The sequence below is a fragment of the Cyprinus carpio genome, chromosome B15 (assembly GCF_018340385.1).
Source record: "Cyprinus carpio isolate SPL01 chromosome B15, ASM1834038v1, whole genome shotgun sequence".
Taxonomy (NCBI): Eukaryota; Metazoa; Chordata; class Actinopteri; order Cypriniformes; family Cyprinidae; genus Cyprinus; species Cyprinus carpio.
In genome coordinates this window covers 17,543,414-17,558,215 of record NC_056611.1, presented here as the reverse complement: position 1 = coordinate 17,558,215, position 14,802 = coordinate 17,543,414, and the positions used below count along the sequence as shown (strand labels likewise).

At 35.4% G+C, this 14,802-nt stretch overlaps 1 protein-coding gene across 2 annotated transcripts; it reads left to right on the top strand.

Annotated features, from left to right (window-relative positions):
• Nucleotides 1–700: 700 nt before the first annotated feature.
• On the top strand, nucleotides 701–13,756 carry trarg1a (trafficking regulator of GLUT4 (SLC2A4) 1a). 2 transcript variants are annotated; one of them, XM_042739553.1, is made up of 4 exons: nucleotides 711–861; nucleotides 1,252–1,659; nucleotides 10,822–10,948; nucleotides 11,627–13,756. In XM_042739553.1, the coding sequence occupies exons 2-4, from the start codon at nucleotides 1,276–1,278 to the stop codon at nucleotides 11,635–11,637; spliced, it is 522 nt and encodes a 173-aa protein (XP_042595487.1). In that variant the 5' UTR covers nucleotides 711–861; nucleotides 1,252–1,275; the 3' UTR covers nucleotides 11,638–13,756. The 2 variants fall into 2 exon arrangements, with proteins under 2 accessions (XP_018933055.1, XP_042595487.1); XM_019077510.2 differs by having other exon boundaries at nucleotides 701–1,659; nucleotides 11,627–13,755.
• Nucleotides 13,757–14,802: the final 1,046 nt, after the last annotated feature.

Genomic DNA, 14,802 nt, shown 5'->3' with positions numbered 1-14,802 from the left:
TTAAACATTTTAACTGAGCAAGTAAAATTATTTAATTATTTGAGGTCTCCTGGATTTCTTGTTTGCCAAATATTACTGTAAGATTTTGCATTTGTATGCATTGCATTTAAGCCTTTAATCAATTCATGAGCCCAGTTTGGGAAACCCTGTGCTAATACATATGTGCCAGCACTGAGATGATTAATATCCTGAGGTTTATGAATCAAATGATATGTGCTCTGGAACAGTCTGGATCAATGTCATTACATCATAAGATATTATTTTAAGGGGATTCCCTTGCATTTGTCTGCCATTTCCCACCATATCTACGGTGTCCTCATGTAACCATGTTTGTCACTGAGTGGGGACACAGATACATAGATCATTTAAACACCATCCACTAGATTGATTAATGAGAGATCACTGATAAAAAGATACAATAACAGGTGTTCAAGTCTCATGTAACTTTTCCAAACATCCTACTTTTATTCAGCAAAATAAATGGGCTACTTTCTCTTTCGTTGTATCCTCCTTCTAAACACTTTAATCTTTGACTAATTGTATAAGTAACCAAATAATAAGAGAATAGCATAAGTAATGCTTGTTTATAGTATAAAATATTTTAAAAGGCTCGCAAACACACCGGGAGCTATTGCAGCATCCCCAGGGGAAGAACATTGGGAGTATTACATAGAAAGTCCTGCAGGACCAGCGCACCTCCATCATTGATGCAAAGGAGGTGAGAGAGGAACATCAGTACACTTACTGCTGCTGTGCAACTACTTTAACCTGCTCTTCTGCTGCAATATCACAAAGGCACCTGCTTTTTTCCTTTTTACACGGGAAAACTGTTTTTTTTTCTACGCCTTTTAAGACGTTTGGGTAAGGCTGCTGAGGAAATGCTGAAGTCCAGATGAGTCGCGTCTCTGTGGTTTAGTTGAGTGTGTGGGCAGAGGAGATTGTCTTCCGATCTGGATTGAACTGAGCGGAACTGAATCCATTAAACACGATCACACAGAGAGGATGACATGGGAGGATAAAGTCACAACGCCTCTTTGACTTGTTTTAATTAGTAGAAAAAAATTGCGTCAAAAAAAAAAAAAAATCTGGACATAGTCATTCGACGTTAAAAGTCACATTAACCTTATGAATACAATCAAACGCGTTATTTTAAGTTAAAAAACCGTAAACAATGGGAAATTAGCGTCGCCTGACAACTTTGATAATATTTCACATTCGCCAAAAGGAGTTTTTTTTTTCTTTTTGTTTCAGAAACATTAACTTTGGATTTCCACAATGGCAATAAACACAGATACGGAGTTTGCGAAATCGAATCTGGGGGAGAGCGGCGGAACGCAACCAGCCGAGACCGAGAAACTCCTCGTGACCACCGAGCCCACCGGGGTGAAGACCTCCAGCTCCTTCACGGTCAATGTCGGGGGTGACAAGGCTCTCGACGGGGATCAGAACGGCCACAGTCTGCCGCTGAGATCCGGATCAGCGGGGCAGCTCGGGGTGGCTCCTCTCTCCTCGTCCAGAGTGAGCCTGAGCCGCACTTCATCGATCGGTAATGCCGCCCAAGAGCAGCAGAAACCCAAAGACTATCTCATACTGGTCATTTTATCCTGCTTTTGTCCCGTGTGGCCACTAAGCATCGTTGCATTGGTCTATTCAATTATGGTGAGTGTCAAGAAGTTATAATTGAAATAATTCAAGTCTGGGTGTTGTTTCCTAAATCAGCAGTCCCACGTTGTATGGTAAATATTTCTATACGACATGAAATTGTGTTGAAAATACTTGAACAAACAACACAAACTTCTTTCATGTCAGTAAACAGTGTCTATACTGTATGTTGTATGGCAAGCCGCTTACAGGTAAGCTATTCCTTAAAACTGCTGTTACTAGTAGGCTAGCCTACTTTAAAGTTGAATTAACTAGGAAGTCTGTAGTCACTATAAGATTATCTCAAATTTACTGGTAACAGTAAATTGTGCCTGCATCTGTTAGTCACTTATTCAGTACTAATTTAACTACTTGTGCAAATAGTTACTAAATTTCCCCCCGTTTTCTTAGTACAAACTAATAGTACTTTATTAGAGACTAGTGTGTATTCTATTTGTTACTAGTATTTATTTAACTCTTACTACTTTGGGTTTTTCTTTTATTTTTTATTTAACGATTAAAACTAGTAATTTATATATGGTAAAAGGCAATCATAGCTAGGGAGCTACATGTCTTAAAAATACTATCTAGGTACTAATAAACATTAGCAAAACTGAAATAGATACTGGGATAGTTGAAGAAATAGAAATGTTAATAGTAATGTTAAAAATGTTAATAAGTGATATCTGAATCACAGACCACCATAGAATTCACTGCCTTCTTTACCAATAACAGTGGAACAAGTTATTTGTTACGATCGGGATACTTACTAGTATGTACTAGTATGTATTGAATAAGTTCAGTAAAGTGAAAACTGTAGTCACTATATTAATACTGTATATGATACTAGTCACTAATAGTTGGATTACTTACTGGCATTTAAAAAATGTAATAAATTAGATACATTTTTAATAGTACTAGTTTAGTTTTAAATTAATACTACTGAGCATAATTGCTAAAATGACTTGCCATACTGTTGCAAAACATATGCAAAAGCACAGGAGCTGCATTGGGAGAGCAGAGCACAGATCCACTGGCAGGTTTGATTTACAGCCCTGTATATGCTCGCGGTAAATGGACCTGACTGCGTGCTGGGGAGCTATTCGCCAGAAAATTGGTGCAGACTACCTCCACCGTGCATCAAGCACCTACACAGCACAAACTCTAGGGAATGTGAAGCAAAACAGTCAATTAGAAAGCATAAATATGGTGCAATGTGTTCTTAAAAATAACATCTTTCTTTCTATCCACATAACCTAGAAGTTCAGAGAGTAAGAGTGCACATATGTTGGGTGTGGTACAATTTATCTGTATTTAATAAAGATGTACAAGACATAGCATTCATGATATGTCTAGAAAGAAACTATTTAGCACGATCCTGCATATTATATATGTAGGGCGGCATTTCTTTTTTTGTCCCTCTCAAAAAGATACCCTTGTTAGCAGATAACAGTATGCACTGTTTTTCAATCAGAAATGAGTGCTTTTGTTCACTTTTTCATACTGAAAGAACCGCGACTCAGCGGCGCATAACCTCAGCAGGATACAAATGAGACTTTCCAGCGCAGTCACAGAAGAGCAGCTTTTAAACACATCATTTCAGTAAATTTAATAAGACGCAGTCAAATTCAGCCTTAAGTGAATTTTGAACCATTGTGTGCTCGGTGCTCATTACAACTTTCTGAGTGTTTCAGTGGGACATGCACTATTGGAGAAACACAAATTAGTCAGAGGAAAGGCGCCATACAAATGCGCTCCGGTTTCTTGTAAAGATCAAAATCCTATATAGATTTACAGTACAGATTACAGAATGATCCCTGCTGTGCCCCTATCAAAAGCCATCCCACTCGACGCCCTTCACAGAGCCTTTGTGTTAAGACAGACTGAATAATTAAGAGTCCTAGACGCTCCTCAAGTTTTTGAGGTTGCATTGAAAGCTACTAATATTCTACAGCAAACACCTGTACTTCTGAACACACTCATGCAAATAGTGTCTCCCAGCCTCGTTGGTCCACACAAATACAAATAACCCTTTTATCCATGCCAACAGAGTGACAGCGGAAACCATAGCTACCTGACAATTCAACAGAGGGCAAGACAGATCAATTTAGCCTTCTAACCTGCTGTAAGGACCCCTCTGCATCATTTTGGGTCAGAATGCTTAACCCTTTTGGTCAGTCAAAAATAAAATAATCCAAACGGAATGTGTACTGGATTTCTGTTAGAATTTGGATCATAACTCTTATGTGGGTAAGGCTTAAACTAGAACTGCATTTAAACTAATTCTAAAGACAATTTTTAGATGTAACACTGTTGCATATTGCAAATATGCTGTATAAAATCCAGAATTTTCATTCTTTTTTGATTATAAGCCTTATGTAAATCTAAAACAGCTACAAAACAACAACAAGCCACTTAGAAAAGTGAGTGAGACACAGAGGCATGTTATTATATATCTTGTTTGGTAAGTTTAAAACATTAACATGGACATTTCAAAAGTGGAAAGTATGCAATTAAATATAAAAAATATTTCTGATATAGTATTTTACATTAATGCTACACTTTAAAAAAATAAATCCATAAAATAACAGAAAAAGCACTGGCAACTCATTACACAGGACATTATCCAATAATTTTATAGACATTCCTGTTAACTATGAAACACAACCCAATGCAGTGTAAAATACTGGTAAAAATTAGTGCTGTCAAAGGATTAATCGCATCCAAAATATAAGTTTTCGTTTACATATGTGTATATTGTATATATTTATTATGTATATATAAATACACACACATACAATATATATTTAGAAAATATTTCCATGTATATATTTATATTAATATAATTTATATTATATAGAAATATTTTAAATGTATAAACATAACATTTTTCTTAAATATATACATGCATATGTGTCTATTCATATATACATAATAAATATACACAGTAGACATATTATGTAAACAAAAACTTTTATTTTGGATGCGATAAATTGCGATTAATTTTTACCGATTTTTAGAGTGTACTATTAACTAAGGATTTCTGAGATGAGCACAAAAATAGACAACACAGTCATCTGAATTTGAAAAAGGCACCGCACATTTTCATTAATGTGGCTTCACCAATATTCGATATTGCAAAGTCATTATTTGTTCTTCTCTGAATAAGGTGCTCAATTTCAACATCCCTCAAGACGAAAAAATAAAATCATGAAACCAAAGGGTATTAAAACACTTTCAAAATAAGAGCACAAAGATGAAAAAAATCAAAATTGTGTACTTATTCTATGCCATTCACACTGACAATGACAAAGAAAAAGTTCACTTTAAATAACCAGATGATGCACTTTATTAATTGAAAAAATGAAGTGTGGAATGTTGGACATTTCATGCACTCAACTATCGCAGCTTTAATTACACTGCAGAGGGGGAGGGGCTATCAGAATCTGATCATGAATGACAAAATAACCTTATAAAATTCATACACCACACAGTTGAGTACCTAGTGCATAAATACATAGTGTATAAATGCATAGTGCATAGTGCATCATTTGCGATGCAACTTTAGTGGCCTCCACTGGTCACAAGAGGAAGTCTAAAAAACAACAACAACAACAACAATAACACACACACAAAAAAGGAAAAACTGGGATGCTACAGAAAGATTTAGTTTTTGTGTTGGAAGGCTATATGAAAATTCCCATTAGGATGATTCCAGATGCATGCTCCCATAACCACAGACATGAAAACAGTTCTTCTCAGCTGAGATCTAGAAAGCAATTGTAACCGACGACATTCTAGCAAGGTTTTGTACTGTAGGCATGCATCAGGAACTCTGAAATCAATGAGCTTACAGAGGCAGTACAGTGGCAAATAAGATGTTGTGGTAAGCTGAAGCTCATGCAAGCTGAAAGGAGTCACTTGGCTTGGCATGGGGAGGTGGGGTGGATTTTATTGGCCAATCTCAGTGCAGTGGGAGGACCAGTAAAGCAGTTACTGCATACGCTGCAGCTTCTGCTGGTGAAATATGGCAAGCAGAGATGCTGAATGGTTTTGTTTCTCTGTCCATTACACTATAACAGGAATTTGAGACTTCAATGGGCTGTCATTTTCTGCTTCTCCAGCTTTACAAAAAGCTCATATAGAATAGCTATGGAAAATATTGATGCATTAAGCAGCTTGTTGCTTGTTTCTCAAACAAGCCCCATACTGTAATATGGTGTCATCATGTTCTCACAATGCTGAGTGAAACATTACATTATGAAAGCAAACAGCCGGTGAGATCGTGTTTCACGTGTACCAGCTCATGCATTGACAACAGAAGCTTGCTTTCTACAGGCTAAATAGAAGAACTGGAGACAAATAAATCTAAATAAACACTGAAAAAAATGAGACAATCAAAGATATTAACAAAATGGCAGATAGTAGTAAGTGCATAATTATTTTTTTTAATGTTAATTCAGATTAACCGATAAATGGCAGATTGAAAAATTCCACAATAAATTCTAAATATTCATTATTTGGTTCTACTGTATATCCATGCCAATGCATTGCACACAAGGTTCATTGTAGTAAAAAATGTTCTTCACATTAAGAACGGTTTACAAAACAAAGTTCTTTGGGGAGCCAAAAATAATTCTTCTATAGTGAAAACCTCTTGATGAAACCTTTATTTTTTATGACTGTACACTATAGGTCAGCATTTTGCTAAAAAAAAAAAAAAAAAAAAAAAACCACCAGAAACTCAAACAAATCGTTCTAAATGCTACAAGCGAATTTAGAGATCACAACAATTTAATGTGCAATGTAGATTATATAAAAAAGATGTGTGAAATGTGCAAAATGCGATAAAGAATGAAACCGTGATATTAAATTATTAGTAATTTTAAATATTAACTTCAAAGTGAAAGTTTATCCATAAATAAAAAATGAAGATATTTTGAAGAATGTAACCAAATGTTTGCTGGTAGCCACTGACTTCAATAGTATTTATTTACCATGCTATGGAAGTCAATGGCTACCAGCAGCTGTTTGGTTACCAACATTCTTCAAAATATCATATTCAACAGTAGAAATAAACTCATACAGTTTTGGAACAACTTATGGGTGAGTAAATTATGACAGACTTTTCATTTTTGGGTGGACTATTCCTTTAAGAGAGCATTAGTTATTGCCAAAGGTAATCTAAATTTAAAAGAAAGTGCCCATTAATAATTATAGTTGTAATAACAATAACAAATATTTATTAAACTTGAATGTGGTTAATTACTATGTCTAGTCAAATTAAAACAAAAATATTACAATATTGCGTCTGTGTTGAAAATTATTTTATTTTGGACTTAAAACAAAACTGGTGTTCGCTGTGCACCATTGTGCAGGTTTTCTACAGTCATTCCTCCCCAGCCGCTGGCATAGCTGTTTATAATTAATGTCTCAAGCTCGTGAGGGAAAGCCAAGAGCTCCTGTTCACTCCCAGGCTGCAGCAGGAGATGTTGAGAGGGGGAGGGGAACGTTCTTGTGTGTTTATGTGACATACAATGAAAGGGAAAGTGAGGAGAAAAGGGGATCATCGAATCTGCCCAGAAGAATTGCCAAAGACTTTTCAGTTCAAAAGAAATATATTACAGGCCAAAGCTCCTGGGGAATCAGTGTTATCCATTTGCCGTGTCACGGCACACACCCCTTCTCTACTCGGAAAAGCCGCACACAGCCCATTAAAATCCACTGGCGTTTCTGAGCATTCTCCAAACCGCAGTCAGGCAAAATGCATCTCAAAACACAAAGAGCCAGAAGCCATTTGCGCGGCTGCATCACGACACATACTGCACTGTCATCATGCTAAATGAAAGAGATTGAAATGCAAGAAGGGCAGATGGCATTTTACTACACGGTATCTTCAAAAGACTCTTTCTGATAGAAAGCGCTGATACGGATTTTTGCAGTGATTAGACTTAGGAATCAATAACGTTGTGCTGCTCCAGCCACATATTATACCCCTGCTAGGGTGTCAGAGCCAGTCTGCAGTATTTGAACTGAAAGACGATGGGCAGGCTAGCACAGAGGGAAGAGTACAGGTCCTGCCTTAAAGTGCCATATGATTTTCTACATACCCAAAACAGATACTAAAGTATATTCCACAAGACAAGGATCTTAATGTCGTTATTGCATGACTGAGAAGTCGTTCAACCTGTCCTTGATGCTCAAAGAGGAAATATTAAAAGGCAATAATTTCTGTGTGTGTATTTACTACTTGTCAAAAGTTTGGGGTCAATACATTTTATGCTTTTATTTAGGAGGGATGTATTTAACTTAAAAAAAACTACAGCAAAACATGTTATAAATTTCTATTTCAAATAAATGCTTTTCCTTTGAACTTTCTATTCATCAGATAATCCACAGAAATATTAAGCAACTGTTTTCACTAATAATAATAATTATTAACATTACTTACGCATAAAATCTGTGTATTAGAATGATTTCTGAAGGATCATGTGACACAGAAGACTGGAGTAATGGCTGCTGAAAATTCAGGTTTACTATCACAGGAATAAATTGTACTATTTCACAATATTAGTGTTTTTCATCAGATAAATGAGCCTTATAGAGCATAAAAGATGCTTGTTCTCAAAAAAAAAAAAAAAAAAAAAAAAAAAAACCTTCACAACCTACCTATTGAGTAGTACTGTACATATATATTTATTTTAAATATTTCCTGTTATGTCTAATTATAAAAAGCTATTTTTTGATAAACTTTCTCAATATTGTTTCGAAAAAGATAAACATTCAGATTCTGTAAACGGTATGAGCAGGACTGAATACTGTGGCTCTAAAGGCAACAGGTAAACTGCAGTGTGATATTGAGGAAGCTGTGGGTGAGGGACGATTCGGTGTATGTGATGGGGGAAGCTCTTCAGTTTCTCCCAACAAAACCAGTTTGATAGAGCTGTAATTCTATCTGCTATTGTCCTACCTAATGCTCTAAGTGAACGCTGAAGACATGATTAAGAGAATAATGGTTCCACAGTCGGCCTTTCAGACTTTGGTGTACATTCATCATGGATGAATGTGATGAATGAGAAGGCGGCTTCCCACTGTGTTTGTTTAGTACTGTTCGTTTAACATTATGTAACTTTAAGGATTTCTGGTCCACATTATGTTTTGCTTTTTTTCCTATTGCCAGTACTTTGTTTATATTATTTTTTCCCCCCAAGCACTATCTACATAAAGTGTTATGACAGAAAGCTTGGAGTCTTTTAAATTTTTCATCATAAATGGATTGTGCACCCAAAAAGGAAAACTCTGTCATTTACTCACCCTCTTGTTGATCCAAGCATTTCTTTCTACTGTGTAACATATAAGAAAATACAGCAATTTGAAGTATGTTGGGAAACACATAACACTTGAGACTACTGACTTCCATTATATGGACAGAAAATAAATTCTTGTTACACAGAAGAAAGTCAGTCATACTGGTCTGAAACAACATGAGGGTGATTAAATGATAACAGAAATTTTAATTTTTGAGTAAATTCCTTTTTCTTTTGGCCATACCACATGTAATTGCTATACATGTAGTAGCACATCATTACAGGAGCTGTCAAGTCTAAAGGTGCTGAACTAAGGTGGCATCACAAAACTAGTGTGAAAATATGGACATAAATGTGTGTGACTATTAAAAAATGGTCACATCTTATTATAGATAAAAATAGATTATATCATGCATCAGCTACAGTTGGAATTACTGTCTGGAATTAGTTAATTTAATATATATATATATATATATATATATATTATTTCAGCTAGACGAGAAGGCAACACATCATTTCATTTACTATACCTTGATGTGCTAAAATAACAAAAACTAAATTTAAAATTAATAAAAACCATATACACATAAAAAAAACAAATACAAAATGACAAAAACACTTTTTTAATAATTACTGTAACTAAAATTACTAAAATTGTAACTAAACTAAAATTGCAAAGAAAATCTAAAAATAAAAACCAATTAAAAATATTAATAAAAACTATAATAGCAGTGCTATCCACAGTAATGGGCGTATACAAATCAGCTCATCTCATGAATCCTACTTTATCAGATAAAATCAGTGCTGTGGTTTGATTTTGAAACGTGTGGTGCACATGTTTATTCAACAAAGTCAAACACTGAAGGGGAGATCGGACACAAAATTCACTTTTACATGGTGTTTGCATATAAATGTGTCGTGTGGACACATCCACCCTACAAATGACAAAAATCCATTCATATACAGGTGTTTTGTAGTTGGATTTAAGAGTCTTAATTTTCTTTCGACATCAGATTCACAGAAGATGGTGGTGAGCAGTAACTTATTATTTAAAGGGACATCCACCGAAATGGCTCGCTGTGAACAAGGTAAACAAGGTAAAAAGGGTGTCATTTTACATGACCACTGAGAAATTTTAACCAAAATATGTTGCTAACATGAAGAATCATATAAATTTGTGGAAAATGGGAATCAGATCCACTTTAAAAAAATTGCATTAATATAATTTTACTTCGTCTTTGATAAACTTGGGGGGAGGGGCTTAAATTGCTCTAGTTCTGAGGCTCGTACTCTCTACAGTACACCCTACTTAGATAGAAATGCTTTTGGGAATCGTGCCGTACAGATTAAGTACATCTTACTACTTAAGTTCTACTTAGGGCTTCGGGAAGCTGATCAAAGTCAATTCAGCACCTTGGACAGCGGCATCACTCCCTAGACTCCGGACTTTCTTTTATGATAATGAGATTACGTCACATCGCAAGACGAAAAACCACGCCGACAAGATGGAGAATGGAATTAGCATTTGAGTGTCGGGAGATTGGTTGGCCACTGTGTCAGAGGCTTTTTCCTGCACAATCTATTGCTTAGTATTGATTACTTTAATGCAGTATACTGGAGAGCCTCTCCCTAGGGTACACTGACCGTCTAATGGGTGGCTGTGGCATAGGGCTGCACTCATAAGGAAACACGCTTATCAGTTCACCTCATCCTGTATCCAAATCACTTGAACAATTCACAGAGTCACTTCTGACCCTTTGCTTCCTATAGCATGCTGAATTTCAACCAAAGGATTAAATGAAAAAGAACACACTGCCTAGTATAACAGATCACATCTGTAATAAGAATTGTGACACTCTCTTTTTTTTTACAGTCAAGAAACAGTCTACAGCAGGGGGACATGGATGGGGCAAGACGCTTGGGACGCTTGGCTCGCCTGCTTAGCTGTGTGGCCATCATCGTGGGCCTCCTTAGCATCATAATCTATGTGGTTGTTGCAGGTATGTTGCATTACAAGCATCATCTAGCCACTATTAAACAATATAGATGTGACACGCTTTATTATTTGAAGTCAAAATTAATCACGAGTAGTTTTTTTTTTTTAGATGCAATTATGAGCAAAACACTTGTATTTTGAGTGTTTGATCAAATAAAGACTTAGCTTTCAAATTATGCCAACTTTATCATGAAATTCAAATAATAAATATTGTTTTGATGCTCTTTAATGTGGTGTGACTTGCTGCTGTAATTTAACAAGCGGATTTGCTTCTCAAAAGACATTTCTTTTTATCAACATTGAAAAAAGTTCTATTTAATTGTTCCTAAAAACTGTGATACTTTGAATTTTTTTTTTTGATGAATAAGAAGTTTAAAAGAATAACATTAACGCCTTTATTGTCAAAAAAAAAAAGAAAGAAAGTCTGAAAATACTTTTAGGAAGATTTTCTTAAAAACAAATTTTGACAGCCACCATTTAAATGATTCTATCTTTAAGAAACGTAATTATGTCAGAAATTCACTAAGAGACCAGTTAGCTTCTTGGCCAAAATGATGTAGTGGATCACATACTATAGTTGATAATATACTGTATACTGTACTATATTTGATAAGTTGTATGTATTTCCATATTCAGTGTTGCTGTTATGATTCATATGCTCTTTTTTCTGCTCTATCCTCAGTAACCGGATAGGAGGCATAGTAATAACGAGCAACCCATCTACAGCACTACTGCAAACAAAATAACAACCTCACCCATGATGTAATTAAAATAAGATCTCCCTCTTAACAATAATGCCACAAAAGATAAAAAGAAACAAGGACTGTAACAACAAAATAAGATCTGATTAAATAGCAAAAATGCATGCAGTAGGTTAGCATGCTCAGTGAAAAAAACTCCCATATGTTAAAAAGAACAGTAATGGCTTGCATTATGTAAATGAGAAACACTGCTGTTGTGGCAAGAACTCGTCTGAGGATGACACAAAGGACAAGAGGACTTTTTTTGTTATTCAAAGATGGTCTTTGAAAACATGGCTATGCTGCATTTTAACCTTATATTACTCCTGGTTGATCTTGCATTTGAAAATTATGCACAGAAATATTTGCAACATAACCACTATGTACATTTTATAAAAAGATTTATATGTGGAGTTTAAGTGACGGGAATGAACTAGGGATGACAAATCCGTTAGAGATTTAATTTTCGTTTATTTATTTATTCTGTTTTAATTATTAAAAAAAATGACCAAAATGACCACACGCATGCCTGATCCTGTATGTGAATAACTGTCAGCATTTTTCACTACTGTGTTTTTTTATTTGTAAGAGTAGTGGGTATTTAAAGATGGGAATGTACATCATTGTCCAGTGTATCAAATGCTATATTCTTTCAATGGCACAAAGTTCATGGAGAGCTCTGCCTTTAACCATGAGGCTCCGCCACACATCCCATACTAGCATAGATTCTCTCAGAGAGGTAAGACTGAAATGTTACGCATGCCAGCCCTCTCTTTCCTGATAAAAAACTGCTGGAGCATGGACATTCATCTAGAGGCATGCAACGGCCAGCACCATTCTGTGCCAAGACCTTTATATCAGTATGCTAAATAAATCACAGGCCTATTCATCTTTACCCGGGGTTCTTTCCAGGACAGAATGCCAGTTTCCCTGTCATAAATCTCCCGACTTATCCCTTATTATTATGAGATATATATCAACATATTTATAGAAATATTTAGGCATGCCATGGGTGGACAAATTTATTTTTTTTATCTTCACCTAGAATGAGCTTGTGTGTAAGGGACTCTGCTTTGACATGTCTCACAGTGTTTATTGCATCTCTTTGTTTGCTAATTCTTCAATCTGCTGATATTAATACGAGAAAATTACACAATCGGAGGTACAGATACATAACAGCACTTCTCTGGCTAGTTAGACCGAGTGACGGTTAAGAAGGAAATGTCTATTGACGTGCTTCATTCATACTGAATTAAGTATTTTACTGCCCTGTCATAGATTTCAATGCACTTTATCACTTACTTTTCAACAATATTCTCATGTCCTGTCAGTACTTTTGTATCCTAAAAGTATACTTTCATGTATAATCTCCTAAAAATAGACTGTTAGTACCTAAACACCTAAGATGACCATTTCATTTATAGGCATTAATGTACCGTTTTGTGCTTTTCATAACTCTTTTGTGTCAATTATGTTACTGTGTTGTTCATAAAACCCATTCTGCCATTATGAACGAGATGCAAAAATGCTGCTATGTGTCTTGAAACTGTGATTTATTATGTACAACTTTGCATTCTTGGTTCACTTGTATATCTGTTTTCTATGTTAGGTTACTGTGTAGCTTTGCAAGTGTGAAATAAACATTAACATGCATGGTCCAAACTTGCTTGCGGTTATTGATCGTGTATAGCACAGTAGTAGAGAAACACCAGCAAGCAAATTATTGCATTAGCAAAAAGCAAAATGTTAAGGATACTACACAAAGAAACACAGCTAGACAACAGCTTTCAAAGCCTTCCTGCCAAAAGCACATATACACAAGCTTCATTTTTCATGTTACTGACTATTGCTGTTGTAAATAATGCATGGCTAAGGAAATGGCACAAGATCTACTGGCTGATTTTGCACTTCCCTAGTTCTCTGATCTCTAAGTATGGCCCTCTGCCCAGCCTCACTCCAGCACTCAGCACTAACAGCCTTCTCTCACTCAGTGACACAAAGTGTTTAAGTACTCACAAATCTAGCCACCAGCTTAAATGAGACTAAAGTGCCATTATTAGTCATCTAGCATCACCATCCGAAGTGGTTTTATTTTGCAAGGAGAAGAAACAATGACAAAAACATAGAGCTTTTTGTCAGCTGAACCCCAAGGAGCTAAATTATTTGCTTGAAATTGGCCAGGAGATGTTAAAAGAAGTTAAATATTTCAAAATATAATGAACTGCACATCTTTTTATGCCCATTTTAAAATATAAAAAAATTAATCTAATTCTGCATTAGCTTTTCTATCACAATCTCATAAATGTGACATTACTGACTGAGAAGCCCTGACATGGATATTTGTGATGTAAAACAATGGTTCTCAAACAAGGGCCAAGGCACACTCAAGATGACTTAAAATGACTAAAAGCAAGATAACACAAACACTAAAATAAAAAAATTAAAAATATCAATACATTTCATTTTAATTCACTATTCACAAGTTTATTTTTCCTTTAACACATGGTGTTGCAAAATCAAATCAAAAATAAGAGATTTAAATATCAGCCTAATTTCAACAGCTGGAAAAGTCATGTACCGTAAATTAAAATCTACATGAGCATTTTCATAATTGATATACAGTTTTATGTATATGCATGCCACACTAAAATATTTTTTCAGGTAGAAATTAGTAAATCATAATCAACTGGAAAAGTTGTTTAAGGGCTTTTGAATAATGTTGTTGACAATGGGAGGCTTTGAAGTCAAAAATGTTGAGAACCACTGATCTAAAACAAACTTTATTGCCAATGCAGCAACCTAAGAAATTCATAGCCAGCTAGATAGGTTTTGCATGCACTGGGTGACATTTCCATATTGCTCTTGTGTGGCTTAAAATCTGGTTAATATGATTTACACAAGTACTGTAGTACGTGTTTTTGCATCAACATCATTTTTTGGTGCAGTAACACATGTACCAATAAATCAATTTCCTCTTTATAGTTTAGTTCAAGAGTAGGGATGGTCCAAACAAAGACTACAAAGTAAGAAACATCCTGGTAAGTGTGTTGGGGCAAGGAAATAAACTCTGCAGGACATTGGCCCTCCAGGAGCAGAACTGGACACTCCTGATGTAGGA